Source organism: Podarcis vaucheri (genome assembly GCF_965113315.1).
Source record: "Podarcis vaucheri genome assembly, chromosome: 4".
Taxonomy (NCBI): domain Eukaryota; kingdom Metazoa; phylum Chordata; class Lepidosauria; order Squamata; family Lacertidae; genus Podarcis; species Podarcis vaucheri.
The window spans coordinates 7,354,643-7,377,218 of NC_138762.1; the positions used below are offsets into that span (position 1 = coordinate 7,354,643).

Below are 22,576 nucleotides of genomic sequence, written 5' to 3' on the forward strand. Positions count from 1 at the left end.
TTCAGCTTCTGACACCTCCTCTCCCCAGCCTTCTCCCTTTCCCCCCTCTAACCACCCATCCTTCTTCTACCTCCACTTCTTGGGCTCTCAGCCGTCTTCCCCTCCTGGTTCCCCGGCTGCTTCCTCCCACCATTCCTCTGTCCCCAACCAGTACATGACATTGCTCCATCCCTCAGCCTCTGTCCCCACAAGGCAGCTTCCCCTGACCTGATCTGGTTCCACAGTTGCTGCTTCCCTTCTGTCCCCATGAAAAGACAGATCAGGAGGTCTTGCCGGCATCATTCTGTCACCTGCAAGAGACAAAAGGTAAACAGGACGCCAGGAGTGTCTGCTTCTCTCACAGGTGAAACAGGGCATCTCTAACTGCAGATGGGGCTTTGAGAAATCCTTACCTGCTGAGAGCATTTGGACGTTTGTGCCCATTTCATATGTTTGTTGTGCAGAAATACATCTCCCCTCCTCTGGACCCTTGTTCCCAACTGTCTCCCCCCAAAACAAGATGAAAAGAACCCTCAGATGAGTTGGAAAACCAACAGAATGAGACCAAATGGAGAAAACCACCTTCCTTCTTACCCAGTGGCCTCTCTCTGGTGTCCAACGGAGGCCTCTCTGCCTCACAGGAATCCAGGTCCATTTCTGCAAAGAGATCCTTTCCCTGAAAAAGAAACACGGATTAAAAACACAGAAAGGTGAGAAATATTAGAAAGAGAATGGCAAAAAGTTGACGGGTGTGAGGTCTCATTCCATAGATGCTTTCCTAGAAAATGGATGGGTCATCAGCAGATCATTATGGGATGTTCTCTGTCCTGTTTGGAGCCCCTTGGGAGTATCCAGAGGGAAGTCTCTCTCACCTGCTTTCTCTCCTCTGCCTGACTCAGGAGGAAACCTTCGGCCAGGGCCACCGCCTGGGAACTGGTCTCCGCTCCGCATTCCCTCACCCAACTCTCCATCTCCAGAGGAAGGACAGCCAGGAACTGCTCCAAGATCACCAGGTCCAGCATCTCAGCTTTCGTGTGCCTTTCCGGCTTCAGCCACTGGTGGCAAAAGTGGTAGAGTCGGCTGCAAACCTCTCGGGGTCCTTTGGCCTCCTGGAAGCAGAAGAACTGCCTCAACTGCTGGCTCTGCACCTCTGAGCGGAGGGTGTCCTCCTCACCCAGGATCTTCTGCACTGGGTTTTCCCAGAATCCCCCACTGCTCCCAGTTTGACTGGCATGGCCTCTTCCTGCTTCGGGGAGAACTGAGTCTCGCTCATCCATTTGTGCGCCCAGGAAGCCTCTGAAAGATTGGAAGGAACCCTTCGGTCTTTTGCCAATTTCTGCCCTTCTAAATGAGAAGCTGTAGCAAATCCTACAAAGCAAATACATTGTTCTGTTACAGAATTTGTGTGTGGGGAGGGGGAATGGTTCCCTGAGGAAGCATGGATGAGTTTTGCTGGGAACCAGGGCTGGACTGCACCGCATCCCATACCATGAGCTATCTTTTTGAAAAGAAAGAGGAGGAAGAGGAGGAGAAATAAATCTCTAGCCTTCTAGCCACGCAAAATGTGGAGGCAACTGAAGGGATTTATGGGAGATTAATCAACCTGGTTTCTGCAGCCTTCCAGTCAATACATGAAGTCAGAACCGACTGACAAGAGAATTGTTTGTATCTTGTGAAAAATGGATGCTTGGCTCTAGTGGGGGTCCACACCCGGGGGTCCTCAGGAGTTGCTCCCCCCTCACTCCACTGCTTCTGTCTCCTTTTCTTGCACTTGTACTCTCTGCCGCTCTCCAGACAGACTCCTGGGGTGGGGTCCCTTTTTCTTTGCTCTGAGGGCCAGGTATGTATCTGATCAACCCCCTGAGGGCCAAGTGAGCAGGCAAAAGACATCTACCTTGATATTTAGCTGGGTAATTTATTATTATTGTTACTATTATTATTATTATTCTGCTAGATAGCTTAACACACACACAGCCATTCATGCCAAGGTCCCAGGAGGCTCAGTGAGTAGCAGCGCCCATTTCCGGCTGCTTTGCCATCAACAATCCCTTTGGGACAGAGAGGATGTGGTCCTGGGATGCCCTGCTCTGGGTGCCAATGGATTGCTGCAGTGGCCTCCGTGGGGAGCTGCCCTTGGAGACGACTGGGGAATCTGGTCTGCAATGCAGCAGCCAGAATATGAGCTGGGATCCCTCTCTTTGTTCCTGGCCTTTCTCTCCCACCTTTCCTTCCTTCCTTCCTCCACGTGGGGTTTTCTTTTGGGGGGGCGGCTAGTCCGCCTCCTCGTCCAGCTTTGGAAAACCATTTGCACCTGTTTCCTCTGTCGTGCAATGAGGCTGAGCGACGTCACACAGAGTTAAAGTCCCAGGGACTCCTTTGTTTAAAGAAGGGAGGTATTTTCTGAAAGGGGGGGGGGCGGAGGGCCAAGTGAGTTTGGGATCCTCTGATCTCCAGGAAGGAGAGCGTGGCAGACCTGGCCCCTCCCGGATCAGGCCCCCCAGGCCCCCTTCCCTGCCCCAGCCCTGGGACCCCCCCCCGTCTCCCCACTGCACCCCCTGGGGGGGGGGAGAGAGGAGACTCACCAGATCCCAGGAGGGGAGAGCGATGCAGCCCTTGCAGGAGAGACCCCAAAGCAAGGGAAGGACTGGGGAGGGAGGGGCCTTGGCTCTGGAGGACCTGGCCCCCCTTCGCTTCCTGGACTCTCTAGGAAGGCAGCTCACTTCCCTTTAACCCTTGCCAAGCCGAGTCCCTCCAGCTCAGCCCTCTCTCGCTTGGCAGAACCTCAGGTTCTTATTATTTTTTATGGATTAAGGGGGGCAGCTGCCCCCCTGGCTACGCCAATGCCCAGATATCCTTTGGGGGGTGAGGCTCTTGGCTGGACTCTGAGCATCTCCCTCCCTTGGCCAGAAACCAGAGGAAGAGCTTGCAGGGAAAAGGGCTTTGCAGGAGGCAAGGAAGCTCCTCCTAGAATTCAGGAGTGGAGAGAGAGGAGGGGATCCCAGGGTCATCTAGTCCAACCCCCAGCAATGCAGGAATCTCAGCTAAAGCATCCATGGCAGATGGCCGTCCGATCTCTGCTTAGAAACCTCCAAGGAAGGAGAGTCCACCACCTCCCAAGGGAGACCTTTCCCTGCCCAACTGCTCTTAGGTGTCCCTCAAGGCAGCGGGTCCTGAGTTCTAGCCCTGCTGAAACAATCGCACTGGCTGCCAAGGAGGAACCAAGCGAAGTTCAAAAGAAATAAATCCTATTCTCATCATAAATGAATAATACTTTCTTATGCATGCTTTTTATACTAATATACAAAAGTATGCCATTCCCTTTTCCAGAAATGCTTAATTGCTGATTCAAAGGACTGAAAATGGATGGTTGTTGTTATTATGTTTAGAGAAGCTTTTAATATTTGATGGACTATTGTATTTTAATATTTTGTTGTAAGTCGCCCAGAGTGGCTGGGGAAGCCAACCAGGTGGGTGGGTATAAATGTATTATTATTATTATTATTATTATTATTATTATTATTTAAATTGATCAGGTGAGTGTTCTCCTTTCAAAAGAGGCAGGTGGAATCTCCATGGCTGCTAATAGCGTAATGTTACTAATAGCATTTCGTTAGCGTGTGGAACCACATTCTGGTTGAAGGAGGCCAGGATTAGCCCCCAACGCCTGGGGTGTCCCTCCCCTGTAATAGGACTTGGAATCCAGGAGAAAACTCTTGGAATAGCTTTGCCAGGTGCTCAGGGACTCACCTGTCCCCCTGTCCTTCTCTTTGCAGATGTGCTGCAGACTGTGTTGGTATGTGACATCAAGCTTTATTTACAGCGGAAAATAACAAAGAAACATGGCGTGAGCTGTCTTCCACAGCCGTCTCCAGAACAAAGGATGGAAGTGATTTACAGACTGACTTCCATTCTTACACCGACAGTACAGGTGTAAACCTGGATATCATGTTACACTAGCAATGGGAGAATGAAATACTGACAGTTTGGCCCCCAATTTGGTCCAAGACCAAAATCTGCAACCCTCATGGTCCAGGAGTGCCAGGGACTCCGTGGTGAGGGCAGTGGGGGCCGCTTTGGCCGAGACTGGCCCCTAACTCTGAGGCATCTTTCCTCCCGCAGGACGGCCTTTGGGAAAGTGGGGAGGAACAGAAACCAGCAGCCAACAGCATCCCTTCTCTGCTGGTCTTTGCCCGAAGGTTCCCCCATCTCAGAGCAAGTAGCTCTCCCTCGTGGATTCAGTCCTTTCATCACTTCCATCTCCCCAAGAGGCTCCCAAGGCTACTCATCCTCTGCAGTTGAGAACAGACCTAACTGAAAAGAATGGCTTACTCTTCTGGTGACACCAGAGAATTCTAGAAGACATTCACCCTTTCCATAACATTATGGATGCACGATTCCCACAGACAAGTTTCTTGGCAAGACAAGGGCCTTCGCTGGCCATAGAGTGTCCTCCTCAGCATCCCCAAAGAAGGAGCCGGGTTGCAAGAGCTGCAGCTTATGGGGGGGCTGTCCTCCCCCCTCCCGTCTCACCTGGCTGCTAGGTAGGAAAGCAAGGCCCAGAGAGAGTTATGGGAAACCCCGAAACCAGCTTGCTCTGTGCCGGATCCAAAGCTGCGACTAATAGAGAAGCAAGATGGGTGTTGATGCTGTGAGCCCCTCCGTCCTACACTCAGGTTGTGTATGTGAGTAAATAAAACTAGATATTGTAAAGACGCCACAGTCTCCGCTGACTTTCGTTCCAAGGAAACCGAAGATGGGAAAGCGCCTGGGACCCCTGGAATCTCACCGCTCAGACTGGGGTAGTTTGCAAATACAAACACACACACAATAATTTGTGCCTGTGTTCCTAATAGATAACTAAGTGTGAAGAGCATGTCATGTGCTTTAGCAACAGCCCTCCTGGAAATAAGGAAATGCAACCCCCATTGCTGGTTGACTCAAAAAAGCAACAAGGGAATCTGCTCTGGTGTCCCATGAGGTATGTGGGGCCCTTAAATAAGAGGAGCCATTGCTTTTCTTTCTTTCTTTAAAAAAAAATATAACTTAATTAAAGAAATTTGAACATAATCAAACATTCAAATTTCATTTTACAATTTCAATTAACACCCCCCCCCGCCATGCGAATTCCCCCAACTTCCCTTCCTGGTTTATAACACCTCTGTTTCTTTTGCTTATAAATTTGTACTCCTTATATATTAAAATGAAGGTTATAACATTTGTCTCTTCCTTCTCATTTTTACCTCATAATTGCATTTTCTGTTTGTATTTGTCCATTGTAAGTGTATCACTCAAATTCTGCCACTGAGTTCATTTCTATGCATTGTTTCTGTATATACATCTTAAAAGGTTCCCAATCCTTTTAAAAGTCATTATTGTCCTTCTCTTTAAGTCTCTGAGTTAGCTTCACCATTTCAGCCTATTCCACCAACTTTTCTTGCCAGTGTTCTTTCGCTGGTTTTTCATTGCCTTTCCATTTTGAGCTAGTAAAATTCCGGCCGCTGTTGTCACATACATGAAGGGATTTTCCTTATCTTTTGGTAAATCCTTCCCTAAAATACCTAATAAAAATGCTTCTGATCTTTTAACAAAGGTTATCTTAAAACATTTTTTCATTTCATTATAGATCATCTCCCAATAGGTGGAGCCAGGTGGGACCAGGTCCAGGTGAGGGGGGGTTGCCATGGTGACAAGGACCACAGACTTGGGTTAGTAGTGAGGCGAGTGGAGGAGAGAGCAGTTGGTGGCAATTAACTCAGGACAAGGCGAGGCAAACAGTGGATTCTTATTTTCTCAGTTTCTTATTTTGCTTCTTATTTCATTTATTACTTGTTTTTCTCTTCCTGAAGATGTGCCACAGGCTTTTGTCATCCAGTAATGGTGAATATTGGAGGAAACAAGAGTAGGGAGAGAATAGCTGTCAACGTTTCCCTTTTTAAAGGGAAGTTCCCTTATTCCGAACAGGATTCCTCGCATGAAAAGGGAAAAGTTGACAGCTATGAGGGAGAGGATCCCAAAGACCTGCTCCCCGCTGCCGGGACTCTCAGTTGTGAGGAACTGACAGCCTGACTTTTGCTGGAGCAAGAACAAGGCCTCTTTCTCCAGGTGATGCAGAGCTGCCAGGAAGCTGCCTTTTAAAACAGTAATATTTTGAGCCCGTAGTTCAATTTCCCAGCAGCTCCCCTTGCCCCGGAGACACTTCTAGCATTCCATCTCCTCTACCTGTGGCATTGTTCAGCAGTGGGGAAAGTGACCTCTTCACACCGGATGTCCATTTGGTATGGCCCTTTCCAGGTTTTTTCCTGCCCCTTGTGTTAGTCTTTCATTTGTTCTTCTATGTGTGTTGCCAGTAGACGCCACAATTCTGTGGGTACTCTAGGTGGTGCAGAAAGCGCCTAGAAGCTCCCTAGAGGTTGAAGTGCCAATCAAACTTCAGTTTCGGGCTCTTTAAATTCCAAGTAGCAGTACTGGGGGTGGTTCAGATTCTGGGGCAGTGCTTTTGTCCAGCAGAGGGTGTCACAGGGCCATCCTACTTTCCCTTTAAAGCAAACTTGGGTCTCCAGCTGGTTTTGGACTACGGCTCCCATCATCCCTAGCTAGCAGGACCAATAGGGAGGGATGATGGGAGCTGTAGTCCGGGAGATGCTGGGGACCCATGTTTGGGAAAGCCTCTTTTAAAGAAACTTTTGCGTTTTGCCCGGAAAGATGGGACCTGTCCACTTTTGTATTTTTTTGTATTTTGTTTTCTTCGTGACCTTTGTGCGTTTACTTTTTTTATTTTTTAAGAGAGCAAATTGAAAGAGAAATTGTATGGCAAGTTGCAGAAGAATAAAAGGTTGTGTTTGGGGAAAAACCAAAATAACCAGGGAGGTGGCCTTGGGGCGACCACACAGGGTCCCCAGACATTTGACGGCCTATTGATCCCTGTGCCACCACTGTGATCGCTTCCCCGCTGCCACCAACCCATTTCTCTCGGGTACACACTGAGTCCAGACAGTTGTTAACATTAAACCAAATAAACAAGTTTATCTTATAAGCATTAACAAGTTTATGGTTTCAGATAATTTTCCTTGTCAGTTTCTTAACCTTAGTTTCCCCAGCGGCCTATACCTTCCTAATACCTTCTAACTGATTATCCCAGCTGTTTAACTGACTCCTCTTAACAAATTCTCTCACTCTCTCATATCAGACTAGCCCAACCCACAGACTTATCCTCCCTCTCCCTTCTCTAACTCCAGACTCACTTCCTAACAACTCTAAGTCCTCCCCTTGGGTTCCTATTGGTTAATCATTTTACACTTAGTTAACCCTTTCCTTATGACCCAGTATGATGTCACACGCCTAGGAGGGCAAACCCCACAGGCCTCCTTAAATATTTTAGGGGGGGGAGACGCCTAGGTCTTTAAGCATTGGTGCCTATTCCTACACCTACAGGTCTCAGGATGGTTACAGCATACAAACACAAAACACCACATGTTAAAAAGGCATTAGATGTCAATCAGCCAAACGCCAGGTAATAAAGGTGCGGATTTCTTGGCTCCTAAAGCTGTATAATGGTTTTCCCGACTTTTGTATGGATTCTTTTATGGGAAGTGAGTTGGTCCTTCTTCCTGAAGCTCTTTCCACATTCCACACACTGATAGGGTTTCTCCCCTGTATGAATTCTTTGATGGCAAGTGAGTTGGTCCTTCTTCCTAAAGCTCTTTCCACATTCCACACACTGATAGGGTTTCTCCCCTGTATGAACTCTTTGATGGGAAGTGAAATGGGAGCTCTGACTGAAGCTCTTTCCACATTCCACACACTGATAGGGTTTCTCCCCTGTATGAACTCTTTGATGGGAAGTGAGATAGGAGCTCTTCCTGAAGCTCTTTCCACATTCCACACATTCATAGGGTTTCTCCCCTGTATGAACTGTGTGATGGGAAGTGAGACTCTGGCTGTGACTAAAGCTCTTTCCACATTCCATGCACTGATAGGGTTTCTCCCCTGTATGAATTCTTTGATGAGAAGTGAGACTATCCCTGTGACTAAACCTCTTTCCACATTCCATGCACTGATAGGGTTTCTCCCCTGTATGGATTCTTTTATGGGAAGTGAGTTGGTCCTTCTTCCTGAAGCTCTTTCTACATTCCACACACTGATAGGGTTTCTCCCCTGTATGAACTCTTTGATGGGAAGTGAAATGGGAGCTCTGACTGAAGCTCTTTCCACATTCCACACATTCATAGGGTTTCTCCCCTGTATGAACTGTGTGATGGGAAGTGAGACTCTGGATGTGACTAAAGCTCTTTCCACATTCCATGCACTGATAGCGTTTCTCCCCTGTATGAATTCTTTGATGGCAAGTGAGATAGGAGCTCTGACTGAAGCTCTTTCCACATTCCACACATTCATAGGGTTTCTCCCCTGTATGAACTCTTTGATGGGAAGTGAGATGGGAGCTCTTCCTGAAGCTCTTTCCACATTCCACACATTCATAGGGTTTCTCCCCTGTATGAATTCTTTGATGAGAAGTGAGACTATCCCTGTGACTAAACCTCTTTCCACATTCCATGCACTGATAGGGTTTCTCCCCTGTATGGATTCTTTTATGGGAAGTGAGTTGGTCCTTCTTCCTGAAGCTCTTTCCACATTCCACACACTGATAGGGTTTCTCCCCTGTATGAACTATTTGATGGGAAGTGAGATGGGAGCTCTGACTGAAGCTCTTTCCACATTCCACACATTCATAGGGTTTCTCCCCTGTATGAACTGTGTGATGGGAAGTGAGACTCTGGCTGTGACTAAAGCTCTTTCCACATTCCATGCACTGATAGCGTTTCTCCCCTGTATGAATTATTTGATGGCAAGTGAGATGGGAGCTCTGACTGAAGCTCTTTCCACATTCTACACACTGATAGGGTTTCTCCCCTGTATGAATTCGCTTATGGGAAGTGAGACTGGAGCTGTGACTGAAGCTTTTTCCACATTCCACACACTGATAGGGTTTCTCCCCTGTATGAATTCGCTTATGGGAAGTGAGTCTGAAGCTGTGACTGAAGCTCTTTCCACATTCCACACACTGATAGGGTTTCTCCCCTGTATGAATTCTTTGATGGGAAGTAAGACTGTCCTTCTTACTGAAGCTCTTTCCACATTCCACACACTGATATGGTTTCTTTCCAATGAGATTTTGTTGATGGGAAGTGGAATTGGAGCTCTGACTGCAGCTTTCTCCACACTCTAAATTTTTACGTGGCTTCTCCTCTCTGGGGATTTTATCTTGGTCACCTTTGTTCTCGATTTCCGATTCATCAGAATCTGCAATGGAGGCAAAAAGCAGTTAGACACTGTCAGGGAACTGACATCAGAGGAAAGGGAGTTGGTAGGGCTCCCAGAGACTGGGAGAGAGTCAGCAGCCAAAGCAGGGACCAGTAGGGGGAGCGAGGGGTCTCTGGAGGAGGATCTCAGTAATGCTGAGAGAGACGCAGCAGCCCAGGCAGGAAACAGCAGGGGAGAGAAAGGGGTGAGAGACACATCCAGCGAAAATAGCGGGGAGGTGTCAGAAGCAACTGCAGGGAGACCCATGCTTCGCCGGAAGCTGCCACGTCGTGAGTCCAGGAGACGCGTTTCCGTTAAGGAACTTCTTTGCTGGAAGCGCTTCCGCAGGCAGCCACTGTCAGACTCTACTAGTGACTAGAGCAGACATGTCTGAGGAGCTCTGTCACACACAGAGGTTTGTGGGGCCGCACAAACTCTGAAGGGGCACAATTTTAAGCACAAGCAGCTAATCATCCCCTGACAGCAGTCTGACAGTCTCTGTACGCTGCCTGTGCAGGAGAAAGCATCATGAGCAACCCAGCCGGAACCGGAGAGGCAGGGGTTGGAGCTGGTCCAAGCTTGGAAGAAAGATACCGAGCGTTGGAGGTCCAACTTGCGCTGCAGACGGCGAGGCTCGAGGAGAGAAGGGCTCAGGATGCTGACAAAAAGGGGAGAACCACTCAGTTCCCCAGAAAGGTACCAGGATTGGTGCAGAAGTTTGGGGGGGACCCCAAGGATTACCATGCCTTTAGGACCGAGATGCAATATGCCCTGAATGTGCAGTTTGATGAGTTCCCTGATGAGGAATCGCGAGTTGCTTTCGTAATTGGGCATCTTGAGAAGGGGGCGCGGGACTGGGTTCGACCCCTGATGGCAACGCACAACGATATCCTAAAGGACACTATGAAGTTCTTTCGTGCAATGGATATCATGTTTTCCAGCGATATTGAGGAAGGGGTGGTGCGCAGACAGCTAATGGCTTGCAAGCAGGGAAGCAGATCTGTCCGTGAGTACTGGACTGAATTTACCATGCTGATTCACAGATTGGGGTGGGATTTATCGGCAGCACCCATTCAGATGCTATTTGAAGAAGGTCTTTCTTTGGCTGTGAAAGACGAGCTGTCCAGGAGCCCCAGGGCGGTGTCTATGGATCAGCTGACCAAATCTGCGCTGACCATTGGAGCGCGCCAGGAGGCAAGAGCCTTGGAGAGGCGGGAAGGGAGAGGGGAACGTTGGAAGGAGTTACGCATTCCAGACATTCCTGAGACAGCTTTCCCGCCGGCAGAGCCGATGGAAATCGGAACAGCCCGCGCGCGCGCAGTTTCAAAGCCCAGTGAGGGGGCGAAGAAGGAGGGAAAGGGAGCCCGGAAATGCTATCTCTGCCAACAGCCAGGCCACTTTGCCAGAGTCTGCCCCCAGAGGAAGGAATGGCAAGGGATGGTGGGAGCAGTTGAGGGGGGAGAGCAGGGAGAAACGGAGCAGGTAAAAGCCAACGCCTGGTTGCCACCGTCAGGGCACTGCAGCCAGGCCAAAGAGCAGTAAAAGTGCCCGTGCCAGAAGCTCCTCGACCTGCTCTAGTAATTGAAGTGTCGCTAGAGCTGCAAAATGGACACCCCCTAAAAATAAAGGCGCTGTTGGACTCAGGCAGCTCCTGCAATTTTATGAGCAAGGAGTTTGCTGCTGAACATCAGATACAGACTATCCCTTTAAGCAACCCCCTGCAGGTGACCACGATCGATGGCAGGGAACTGTTGGGAGGAGGAGTTAGCTTGCAGACCGTCCCAATGATAATGAGGGTGGCAAGGCACACAGAACTGATAGCGTTTAATGTGGCCACCTTGGGAGGCGCTCCCATTATTTTGGGAATGAGCTGGCTAGCCCTACATGATCCGCTGGTGGGCTGGCATCAAAGAGTGGTTTCCTTCGGTTCAGCACATTGCTTAGAACACTGCAGGGGGGAAAAGGGGTCAGCAGGGGCCCAAGCCACCCTGGCAGGGACTGAAGTGATGGGGAAGGGGAAGGTGCCACCACAGTATGCTGATCTCAGCGACGTGTTCAGCGAGAAGGAAGCTGACCAACTACCCCCGCATAGGCCCTTTGATTGCCAGATCAATTTACTCCCTGGAGCACAGCTTCCTGTAGGCAAGTTGTATGCCATGTCAGACAGGGAAATGCAGGAGTTGCGAGCGTTCATTGACAAGAACCTGAAGAGAGGCTTCATCAGAGAGTCCAAGGCAGCGGGGGGTAGCCCAGTGTTTTTTGTGGATAAAAAAAACACGGACAAGCCGAGACTTGTATGTGATTTTAGGCGGTTAAATGCAGTGACAGAGCCGGCGGCTTTTCCTATGCCCAGGATTGATGATATTTTGACCAGGGTGCGGAAAGGAAAGATTTTTACAAAGCTGGACCTAAGGGGGGCGTACAACCTGATACGTATAAGGAAAGGGGATGAATGGAAGACCACCATGTTCACCCCTTTGGGGGCATTTGAATACCTCGTTATGCCTTTTGGATTACAAACAGGCTCCGCGTGTTTTCAAGCCTTCATGAACCACGTACTGGGGCCTTTGCTCTACAAGAATTGCGTGGCCTTCTTAGATGACGTGTTGGTGTATTCGGAGAATGAGGAGCAACATGTGAGAGACGTCAGAGAAGTGTTGAGCAGGCTGCAAGCCAACAGGCTGTGGGTGAAACTGGAGAAGTGTCAGTTTCATACCAAGGAGGTGGAATTCCTGGGGTACCGCTTGTCAGACAAGGGGTTGGCCATGGACCCCGGCAAGGTTCAAGCGGTGCTGGAATGGAAAACACCCAAGACCAAGAAGGAGGTGCAGAGGTTCCTAGGGTTTGGAAACTTTTATCGTAAGTTCATCCGAAACTTCGCCCACCTGACGGCGCCCATCACGGACTGTCTCAGCAGTAAAAAGAAGTTTGTTTGGACGGGGGAGGCGGAGCGAGCGTTTGAGGAACTGAAAAGGGCCTTCGCCTCTGATGAACAACTTCTACATGTGGATTTACAAAAAAAGCTGAGGGTCGAAACAGACGCTTCTGACAGAGCCATAGGGGCGGTGCTTCTTCTGCAGCCGGGGAAGGAGGGGTCAGAGTGGCGACCGTGTGCCTTCTTTTCGCGAAAGCTGAACAAATCTGAGAGGAACTACACGGTGTACGACCGGGAACTTCTTGCGATTCATGAGGCCTTCCGGAGATGGAGGCACCTGCTAATTGGTGCACAACAGAAGGTGCAAGTGTGCACGGACCATAAGAATCTAGAGTATTGGAGAACTGCGCGAGTGCTCAACCAACGGCAGTTGAGATGGGCCCAGGAGTTCTCCAAATTTAACTTTGAGATTTGTTACGTGCCAGGCCCAGAGAACGTTAGGGCGGACGCTCTCTCACGCAAACCTGAATATTTGGAGGGAGAGGGTGCACCCGAAGAGACCCATGTCATTCCCGAGAACCGCTGGGTGTGTGGGGCGGCATTGGTGGGGCAAAGGGAACTGGTAGAGGGAACGGTGCAGGATGAATACGCCCAGGACAAACTCAGGGGTCTCAGGAGGGAGGGAGACAAACCCGGGGGTTTTGAGGAGAGAAACGGGGCGTTGTACTACAAGGGAGCGTTATACATACCTGAAGGGGAATTGAGGGAAAAGGTACTCAAGCAACTGCACGATAGCCCCACAGCAGGGCATTTTGGGCAACACAAAACCATGTGGCTGGTTACCAGGGAATTCTGGTGGCCCAAGGTCAGGGAAGATGTGCGGGAGTATGTGAGAGGGTGTGACCAATGCCAACGAGCCAAGGGGGAGAGGCGGGCACCGGCAGGTTTATTAGAACCACTACCCACGCCGGAAAGGCCATGGGAGGCAGTGGCAATAGATTTCATGACTGATCTGCCCAGGTCCAAAGGGAAAACAGCCATCATGGTTGTGGTAGACCTGTTAACCAAGATGGCCCACTTTATAGCCTGCTCACATGCGGTCACAGCGGAAGAAACCGCTAAATTGTTTGTGGAAAATGTGTTTAGGCTGCATGGCGCCCCCTTGAGGGTGGTTTCTGACCGAGGGAAACAATTTACTTCCAGGTTCTGGAGGAAGCTCATGAGCTTATTGCATGTAGAGGTGAATTTCTCAACTGCCCGTCATCCAGAAACCAACGGGCAGGCGGAAAGAGCTAATGGTGTCCTCCAGCAATATTTGAGGTGTTATGTGAATGACAGAGAGAATGATTGGGTGGAGAAGCTGGCGTTGGCAGAATTTGCCTACAACAATGCAGAGAACGTGTCCACGGGGATGAGCCCCTTTTTGGCTAATCACGGGTGTCATCCCCGAGCCTTCCCAGGGGGGGAAGGGGAGAACTGGAGCGTTCCAGCCGCAGAACAGTTCGTTGAAGAAATGGAAGCGATCCATCGCCAGCTCCAACTTAATTTAAACAGGGCGAAGGAGGAATATAAGAGGCAGGCAGACAAAACCAGAAGGGAAGGGGAAAGCATTAGGGTGGGGGACCAGGTGTGGCTGTCCACCCAAGGGTTACCATTCAAAGGAGGTTGTAAGAAGTTAAGACCCAAAAGGCTGGGCCCATTTGAAGTCACGCAGCAGGTCAACCCAGTGGCTTTCAGACTCCGGTTACCGAACCACATGAAGTTGCACCCAGTGTTCCACAGGTCGTTGCTGTCACCGTATAAAGGGGACAGAGAGGGGAGGGTCAATAGGGGACCAGCTATGGAGGAAAAAGAACACAGCTACCATGTAGCGGAGATTCTCGATTCCAGGTGGAAGGGAGAGCAAGTAGAGTATTTGGTAATGTGGGAAGGGGAGCCGGAGTCGGAAAACACCTGGGTCAGGGCAGAGGATGTAGATGACGAGGTTTTGATAGAAACTTTTCATCAGAGATTCCCTCGTAAACCCCAGCCAGTGGCGAGGTTCCGGAGGGAATACTTCGCCACCACCGACGAAGAAGAAGAGTTGGAGGGGTTCTCTGATTCCGAGGTGGAGGAGGATTCAGCGAGTCGGAACGAAGACCGATGGAGGGAAATGTTCGAGACGTCTGAAGATGAAGAGGATTCTTTTCGGGGTTTCAGCTCCTCACCGCCCAGAGGAGAGAGTAGGGGCGGGGGGGAAGGGGGCCCTGGAGGGGAGGTGGATGTCAGGGAACTGACATCAGAGGAAAGGGAGTTGGTAGGGCTCCCAGAGACTGGGAGAGAGTCAGCAGCCCAGGCAGGAAACAGCAGGGGAGAGAAAGGGGTGAGAGACACATCCAGCGAAAATAGCGGGGAGGTGTCAGAAGCAACTGCAGGGAGACCCATGCTTCGCCGGAAGCTGCCACGTCGTGAGTCCAGGAGACGTGTTTCCGTTAAGGAACTTCTTTGCTGGAAGCGCTTCCGCAGGCAGCCACTGTCAGACTCTACTAGTGACTAGAGCAGACATGTCTGAGGAGCTCTGTCACACACAGAGGTTTGTGGGGCCGCACAAACTCTGAAGGGGCACAATTTTAAGCACAAGCAGCTAATCATCCCCTGACAGACACTCATGAACAAATGGAGAAGAACTGAAGGGAGCTGGGGGGTGTTCATTACCTGTGTTGTTTGTCATTAACCAACATATTTATTATGAGATTCTGATGTGTTTTTGAATGTTACTTTGTTTGATATACAATAGTGGTCAAAATTGTGGAAGCCTTTTGGAGAAAAGTGTATGTCAGAGGTTTGATGGTTCAAAACTCTGCTTCTTTTGGAGTAATATTATAAAATTATATATCAATGGAAGGATAATTTAATCAAGAATGCAATTCAACAAAGTTTGTTTAATTATCCATATTCTATGAAACATTATAGCCAAATAACCAGAAAAAGGAAGCACAACTTGCTTAGGTTGACTTATGTCAGTGTGTTACGTGATTGCTAACAAGTTGGTTGGTTTTCTGTCTTCTTTCATTTAGTGAGGTTGAAAAACATAATAAAATTATAGAAATGGCACAAAGAGTTGACTGGTCACCCAGAAAGCGATGTAAAATTGTACTATTACCTGAACAGGGCTACAGTTATGAAGAAATTAGAAGATTGGGGAAAACTTAACCAAAGCTGGCATTTCAATATTTTGGAAGAGGTATAAGGAGACTCAGTGACTACAAAATCAGACCGGTAAAGGCAGGAAAAGGTGCACAAAGGCAAGTGACGATCGAAGAATGGAGAGACTTTCCCTACATGACAGAAGAATATTATCTAGGTGTATACAAGATGACATGGCACAATGTAATGTGAAGTTGAGTGCAAGGACTGGTCTAAATGTTAGAGTTCTAACGAAAAAGCCATTGCTATCTCTCAAGCAAAGCTTGAAAAGATAGAAGGAGGAGGAGAAGGAGGAGGAGGAGAGTTTGGATTTGATATCTGTCAGGGAACTGACATCAGAGGCACGGGAGAAGGAGAGGGTCTCTGATTCTGCAGGAGAAGGTCCCAGCGCTAGGGGGAGACTCAGCTGGGAAAGAGGGGAAGAGAATGAGTGTAACACCAGGGATCCAGGAGAACAACGGGACAGGGAGGTGCAGAGCTCCAGGACTCTTCATTGGAAGTTAGCGAGGAGAGCCCAAGCACCCCGCTGCCCACGCCCACCCTGCGCAGGAGACTCCCGCGCAGTGAGAGGCTGAGACGCTTAGGCGTCAAACAACTCTTATGTTGGCAGCGCTTTAAGAAACGCCCACAGAGAGATTCTACGAGTGACTAAGGGCAGCCATGCTGAGATCGGCTGTGCAGTCCGGAGGGTTTAACCAGGCAATCCGATGCTCAAACGGGGCAGGATTACGCACGAGTAACTCCCAACCACTACAATATCCCACCTTTCACTCCCCTTCAGGAGTCTCAAAGCGGCTAACAATCTCCTTTCCCTTCCTCCCCCACAACAAACACTCTGTGAGGTGAGTGGGGCTGAGAGACTTCAAAGAAGTGTGACTGGCCCAAGGTCACCCAGCAGCTGTATGTGGAGGAGTGGAGACGCGAACCCGGTTCACCAGATTATGAGTCTACGGCTCTTAACCACTACACCACGCCATGACTAAACCCTTGTTAACTGGACAGTGGAACAATGGGACAGTGTTATTTGGAGGGATGAGAGCCAAATCTCCTTGCTTGGTAGTGATGGCATGAAAAATTTAGTTTGTAAACCGAGGTACCACTGTATCATCCTCATCCTCATCACTGCTACTACTACTACCTGAGATTCCATAAGCCTAGCTCTTCTCTGGGATGGATTTTGTTTGGCCCAGTCATGGCATCCCCTCCATCTCCAATGTCAGTCCTTATTATGGCTTGGTCCTGAGACGACTCTGGCTGTTAATAATTTCAGATTTATTGCTGAAACAACAAACTTGGACGGGGCTCCTCTATTCATCGTCCTCCCCACAAGATGGAGTTGCCCGGACTGAGCTCCTCCCGCTTCCCCAGCATGGAAGCCCCCACCTTCTCTTCCAGTATCTTTTGCCTGTCTCGACCAGTTTTCAGACCTCTGAGACCTTCCTGCATTCCAGCGTCTGACTCACTCCTGTAGCTCTCACACAGCTGTCTGTCACTCTGTCTCTCTTTTTCTTCTCCCCTTTGTTCAGAGCTCAGATGACAATTGCTCTCCCCCTCCTCTCTGCCTTCCGCTGCTAACTCTCCTCTCCCTAGGCCTGCTTCTTCTCTGGCTGGCAGCACCTGAGCTTCGCTGCCAGTCGTCTCTTTGGTCAACCCAAGACTGACAGGAGCAATAACACAAACCTGAAGTTACTTAGCTTTCCTAACAATTCTGAAGCTGACATTGAAGATGGCCTGGGAAGTTGAGACCAGCCCAATTGTGGTAGTAAAAGGAATAATTTGAGGAAGATTGTTCAAAGAAAAAACTGTAATTTACTCTTTCTTGTGGGGGTGTTAGGTTCCCAGGTGTTATAGGGGGCGCTGTTGAGCTCTGTGAAAATGTATGAGGTTGGTCCATAGAGGTATTTTTTGAATTTCCAGGCAGATATGACGATCCCACAGGGAGCCTTACCAAGAGAGGCCAATATCCCACAATTCTCCTCCATGACGTCCTTAAGCAGAGCTCTCTGGTCAGGATCCAGCAACACCCACTCCTTGTCCGTGAAACGAACAGCAACATCTTCAAAGCACACTGGACCCTAAAAGAAAAAGGGAAATGTCCTCCTCTGAGACAGCAGAAATTGATCTGCTACACAATGCTATATTGTTTCTTTCCTGTTAATAAGAATAAGAATAAGAATAAGAATTTATTTATTTATACCCCGCCCATCTGGCTGGGTTTCCCCAGCCAGAACTCTGGGCGGCTTCCAACAAAACATTAAAATACAATAATCTATTCAACATTAAAAGATTCCCTAAACTGGGCTGCCTTTAGATGTCTTCTAAAAGTTTGGTAGTTATTTTTCTCTTTGGCATCTGGTGGGAGGGCATTCCACAGGGCGCGTGCCACTACCAAGAAGGCCCTCTGCCTGGTTCCCTGTAACTTGGCTTCTTGCAGCGAGGGAACCGCCAGAAGGCCCTTGGCACTGGACCTCAGTGTCTGGGCAGAACGATGGAGGTGGAGACGCTCCTTCAGGTATACTGGACCAAGGCCATTTAGGGCTCTAAAGGTCAGCACCAACACTTTGAATTGTGCTCGGAAACATACTGGGAGCCAATGCAGGTCTTTCAGGACCAGTGTTATGTGGTCTCGGCCACTCCCAGTCATCAGTCTAGCTGCCGCATTTTGGATTAGTTGTAGTTTCCGGGTCACCTTCAAAGATAGGCCCACATAGGGCCAGGGGGGGTCTGGAGTTGTGGAGGGATTTTGAAACATGCTTTTAAATACTTTCTGGACTACAGTGTTGACTGTTGAGAATGGGCTGATCTATGGAGGGGAGACGGAGATATTCTTGGGTTGGAGTCTCCCCGAGACCTACTCCTCAATGAGAAAGGAAAGAAATTAAGAAAAAGATCAACAAAATACAAGGTAAAGTGCAGGTATAAACAAGAAGAAGATCTGCAGAAGGGACATGGAAAAGACTTAAAAGCCTCGGACATAAGATCACCAGGTTGATGGACTAGATGGAACGGACAGTAAGGACTGACACAACCCGAGACCAGGAAGAAGAGATGAAGATTGGAAGAAAGTTCTTAAAAATTTATTTTGAGAATTAGTGTAAAATCAATAAGTGTTAGGAAAAATGTTGGAATGAAACTATTTGGCTTTAGTAGAAACGATATAATGAGTTATGTATAAATAAGTATTAAGTTTTAAGGTATTTTATGGCAAGATAAGGTTAAAATAAATTAAGGTAAACTGAATGACAGAATATAGTCAAAGATGGAAAGGATTTGCTGAGTTAATTAATAGGTTTAGACCGTTAAGATAAATTATTCAACAAAATTGAGAAAGATGGAAAAAATTTGCTGAAACAATTAATTAAACTAGAATACAGAAAGGGAGGTGTGAGGAGGTCGATGAAACAAGCAAATGAAAGATAAAGATATGGAATATTGGATGTGTGTTTTAATGTTATTGTTCTTTTTTGCTGTATTGTTTTATTGGTTTTTATGTTTTACTTTTTTATGTACTGTAATTTTTGTGGTTTTCTTCTTTTTTCTGCAATTTTTAAACTTATAATAAATATCATTTAAAAAAACAAACAAAAAGATAGGCCCACATAGAGCGCATTGCAGTACTCCAAGCGAGAGATAACCAGAGCATGCACCACTCTGGTGAGACAGTCTGCTGGCAGGTAGGGTCTCAGCTTGCGTAACAGATGGAGCTAATAAACAGCTGCCCTGGACACACAATTGACCTGTGCCTCCATGAACAGCTGCGAGTCCAGAATGACTCCTAGGCTGCGCACCTGGTCCTTCCGGGGCACAGTTAACCCATTCAGGACCAGGGAGTCCCCCACACCTGCCCGCCTCTTGTCCCCCCAAAACAGTACTTCTGTCTTGTCAGTATTCAACCTCAATCTGTTAACCGCCATCCATCCTCCAACTGCCTCTAGACACTCACAGAGGACCTTCGCTGCAAAGCTACAGGGAATCAGGCAGAGGGCCTTCTCGGTAGTGGCGCCCGCCCTGTGGAACGCCCTTCCAGCAGATGTCAAAGCAATAAACAACTACCTGACATTCAGAAGACATCTTAAGGCAGCCCTGTTCAGGGACGTTTTTAATGTGTGATATTTTACTGTATTTTTGGTTTCTATGGAAGCCGCCCAGAGTGGCTGGGGAGGCCCAGCCAGATGGGCGGGTATAAATCATAATAATAATAATAATAATAATTATTATTATTATTCACTGGTTCCGATTTGAAAGAGAGGTAGAGTTGGGTATCATCCACATACTGATGAGCACTCAGCCCAAACCCCCTGATGATCTCTCCCAGTGGCTGCATGTAGATGTTGAAAAGCATGGGGGAGAGGACAGGACCCTGAGGCACCCCACAAGTGAGAGCCCAGGGGTCTGAACACTCATCCCCACCACCACTTTCTGAACACGGCCCAGGAGGAAGGAGCGGAACCACTGTATGACAGTGCCCCCAGCTCCCAACCCCTCAAGATGGTCCAGAAGGATGTTATGGTTGATGGTATCAAACGCCGCTGAGAGATCCAGCAGAACTAGGAAACAGCTCTCACCTTGGTCCCTAGTCCACCAGAAATTATCGACCAGTGCGACCAAGGCAGTTTCAGTCCCATGGTGAGGCCTGAATCCCGACTGGAAGGGATCCAAATGGTCCGCTTCTTCCAGGCATGCCTGGAGTTGTTCAGCAACCACTCGCTCAATCACCTTGACCAAGAATGGAAGATTTGAGACTGGGCGATAGCCATATTGGCAGCATCTAAAGATGGTTTTTTAAGAAGCGGTTTAATGACCGCCTCTTTCAGCGGGTCTGGGAAGGCTCCCTCACAGAGAGAAGCATTCACGACCCCGCGAAGCCCATCGCCCAGCCCTTCCCGGCTAGCTTTTATAAGCCACAATGGGCAAGGATCAAGGAGACAGGTGGTTGGTTTCACTCGTCCAAGCAGCCTGTCCACATCCTTGGAGGTAACAGATTGGAATTGATCCCACGCAATTTGACTAGACAGGACTCTAGCACTCTCCCGCCCCGGCCCTGCTCCCACGGTGGAGTCTACCTCTTCCTGAATCTGAGCGACTTTATCTGCAAAAAAAACTTTGCAAAATCATTGCAGGAGATCATGTGGCCCATACTGGGCCCCAATGTAGCAAGTGGTTCCGCTAAATTGCAAACCACCTGAAAAAGTCTCCTGCTGCTGTTTTCCACAGATGCAATTGAGGCGGCGAAGAAAGTCTTCTTCGCCGTTGCTACCGCCACTTGGTAGGCTTGACATTGAACCCTAACCCGTGTCTGGTCAGCTTCAGAATGAGTTATCTGCCACCAGAGCTCTAGCCAACTCAGCGATTGTTCCCTCAGATCCGTGGAAAACCACGGGGCTGTCTGGGCTCCATGCAATCGGAGAGGGCGCTTGGGAGCCAAACAGTCAATACCCCTGGTTAACTCCACATTCCAGCAGGCCACCAGGGAATCAGCTAAAAGGCCATCAACATGGGAGAAAGCATCCCCTACCACTCTCTGGAAACCATTTGGATCCATTAAGTGGCGGGGGCGGACCCTCCGAATCGGTCCCACCTCCCTGCAGAGGGGAAGGGTCGCGGAGAAGTCCAGTTGCACCAGGAAGTGATCTGACCATGGCACTGCAACCCCCCCCCTCCCCGCCCACAAGGCCTGGGCTGCTGTGTGTAAGTGAAACCTGGTGGACATGCAGCGGCAAGGACAGGCCCATCTGCTTCATCCAACTAAGTCTCTGTTACACATGCCAGGTCAAGTCCTTCATCCATGATCAAGTCATGGATGGCAGTGGTTTTATGAATCATTGACCTGGCATTGCACAGCAGCACCTTCAGGTCATGTGGGTATCCCTTGCTGATTCTAGTATCCGTCCAGTCAGGACCAGACCTCCAACAACGACTAAACCTGCCTCCTCTGTAATGACATGCTCTGGTCTTAACATCCACCCCCCCACACAAAAAAAGGTTATCAAAAAGGAAAAAAGAAACTTTTAAAAAACATTTTAAAAAGAACATTGCACTGCTCCCAGTCCCCCTGGCCAGCAGCAGCAGCAGCAACCGTCCTTATGAGGCTTCAGGTCCCGCCCTGGGCCAGGTGGTGAGTGGCAGAAGCAGGGCCCTCGGGCACTCACGCAGGGGAGTTGTTTCAATAGGATTGCTTTGCTGCACATTTTTTTTATGGATGCTTATTTTATTCTAAGTTTTAATTATGGGAATTCGTCTTTGTGCAGATAGGTGGTACTCCACTTTATGTTTTCGAAGTCATTCTGCCTACGCAAGCATTCCAGTTTGCCTGATGAAAGGGTCCACTTTCTCCTCTCCTTGTGAGCTGTTCTGGGGAGTTCCCTCCCAATGCCCTAGAGCCAAATTCTAGGGGTTCATGGGGGCATAGAGCGGGAGGAATGGGGGGCAAATCCCATTTTGCAGCCAATGGGGCTGGTTAGGTGAATCCAGGCCACTATTTGTTCTCATTTGTCCACTGCTTAGAAACCAATCTGAGCATTCAGTGATCAATCTAGAAATCAAATAAGCCTGTTTTGGATGGTCATCTGTCTTGGATAATCTAGCAGAGATTCCTGCATTGCAGGGGGTCTCCTGGCTCTGAGAGACAAGCAGGGAGGGTGGCTTCTGGCAAAAGGAGAGGGAGCCACCTGTGGCTCCTCCTTCTCCTGACTCACCTCTGCCTCTCGACCTTCCTCTCCCACTTGCCTCCTTCCTCTTCTGCCTGTGATTCTGCACTGCATTCTGCCACAGTGTCTCCCAGCTCACTAACCCCTGTAACCCCTTCAGCTTCTGACACCTCCTCTTCCCAGGCTTATCTCTCTTCCCCCTTTGACTTTGACTTCCTTTGACTTCCCCTGACCTTATCTGGTTCCACAGCCGCTGCTTCCCTTCTGCCCCCATGAAAAGATGGATTAGGAAGTCTTCCTGGGATCACTCTGTCACCTGCAAGAGACAAAAGGTAAGCAGGACGCCAGGAGTGCCGGCTTCTCTCACAGGTGAAACAGGGCATCTCTAACTACAGATGGGCCTTTGAGAAATCCTTACCTACTGAGAGCATTTGGACGTTTGTGCCCATTTCATATGTTAGTTGTGCAGAAATACATCTCCCCTCCTCTGGACCCTTGTTCCCAACTGTCTCCCCCCAAAACAAGATGAAAAGAACCCCCACATGAGTTGGAAAACAAACGGAATGAGACCAGACAGAGAAAAACCACC

At 48.9% G+C, this 22,576-nt stretch overlaps 2 protein-coding genes and 1 long non-coding RNA gene across 3 annotated transcripts in view; 1 reads left to right on the top strand and 2 right to left on the bottom strand.

Annotated features, from left to right (window-relative positions):
• Positions 1-22,576, top strand: part of LOC309530663 — a 174,700-nt gene that overhangs the window by 121,433 nt on the left and 30,691 nt on the right. The gene's annotated exons all lie outside the window — the stretch shown is intronic.
• LOC309530310 (uncharacterized protein) overlaps positions 1-22,576 on the bottom strand; it is a 125,753-nt gene that overhangs the window by 63,188 nt on the left and 39,989 nt on the right. Inside the window, exon 4 of the mRNA XM_082219121.1 lies at positions 574-655. Within this exon, the coding sequence (XP_082075247.1) occupies positions 574-655 (82 nt within the window). The remainder of the gene's footprint in view (positions 1-573; positions 656-22,576) is intronic.
• LOC309530376 (uncharacterized protein) lies at positions 6,838-22,562 on the bottom strand. The gene is made up of 3 exons (XM_082219298.1): positions 22,221-22,562; positions 17,289-17,415; positions 6,838-9,279 (listed from the first exon to the last, which is right to left on the bottom strand). The coding sequence occupies exons 1-3, from the start codon at positions 22,368-22,370 to the stop codon at positions 7,517-7,519; spliced, it is 2,040 nt and encodes a 679-aa protein (XP_082075424.1). The 5' UTR covers positions 22,371-22,562; the 3' UTR covers positions 6,838-7,516.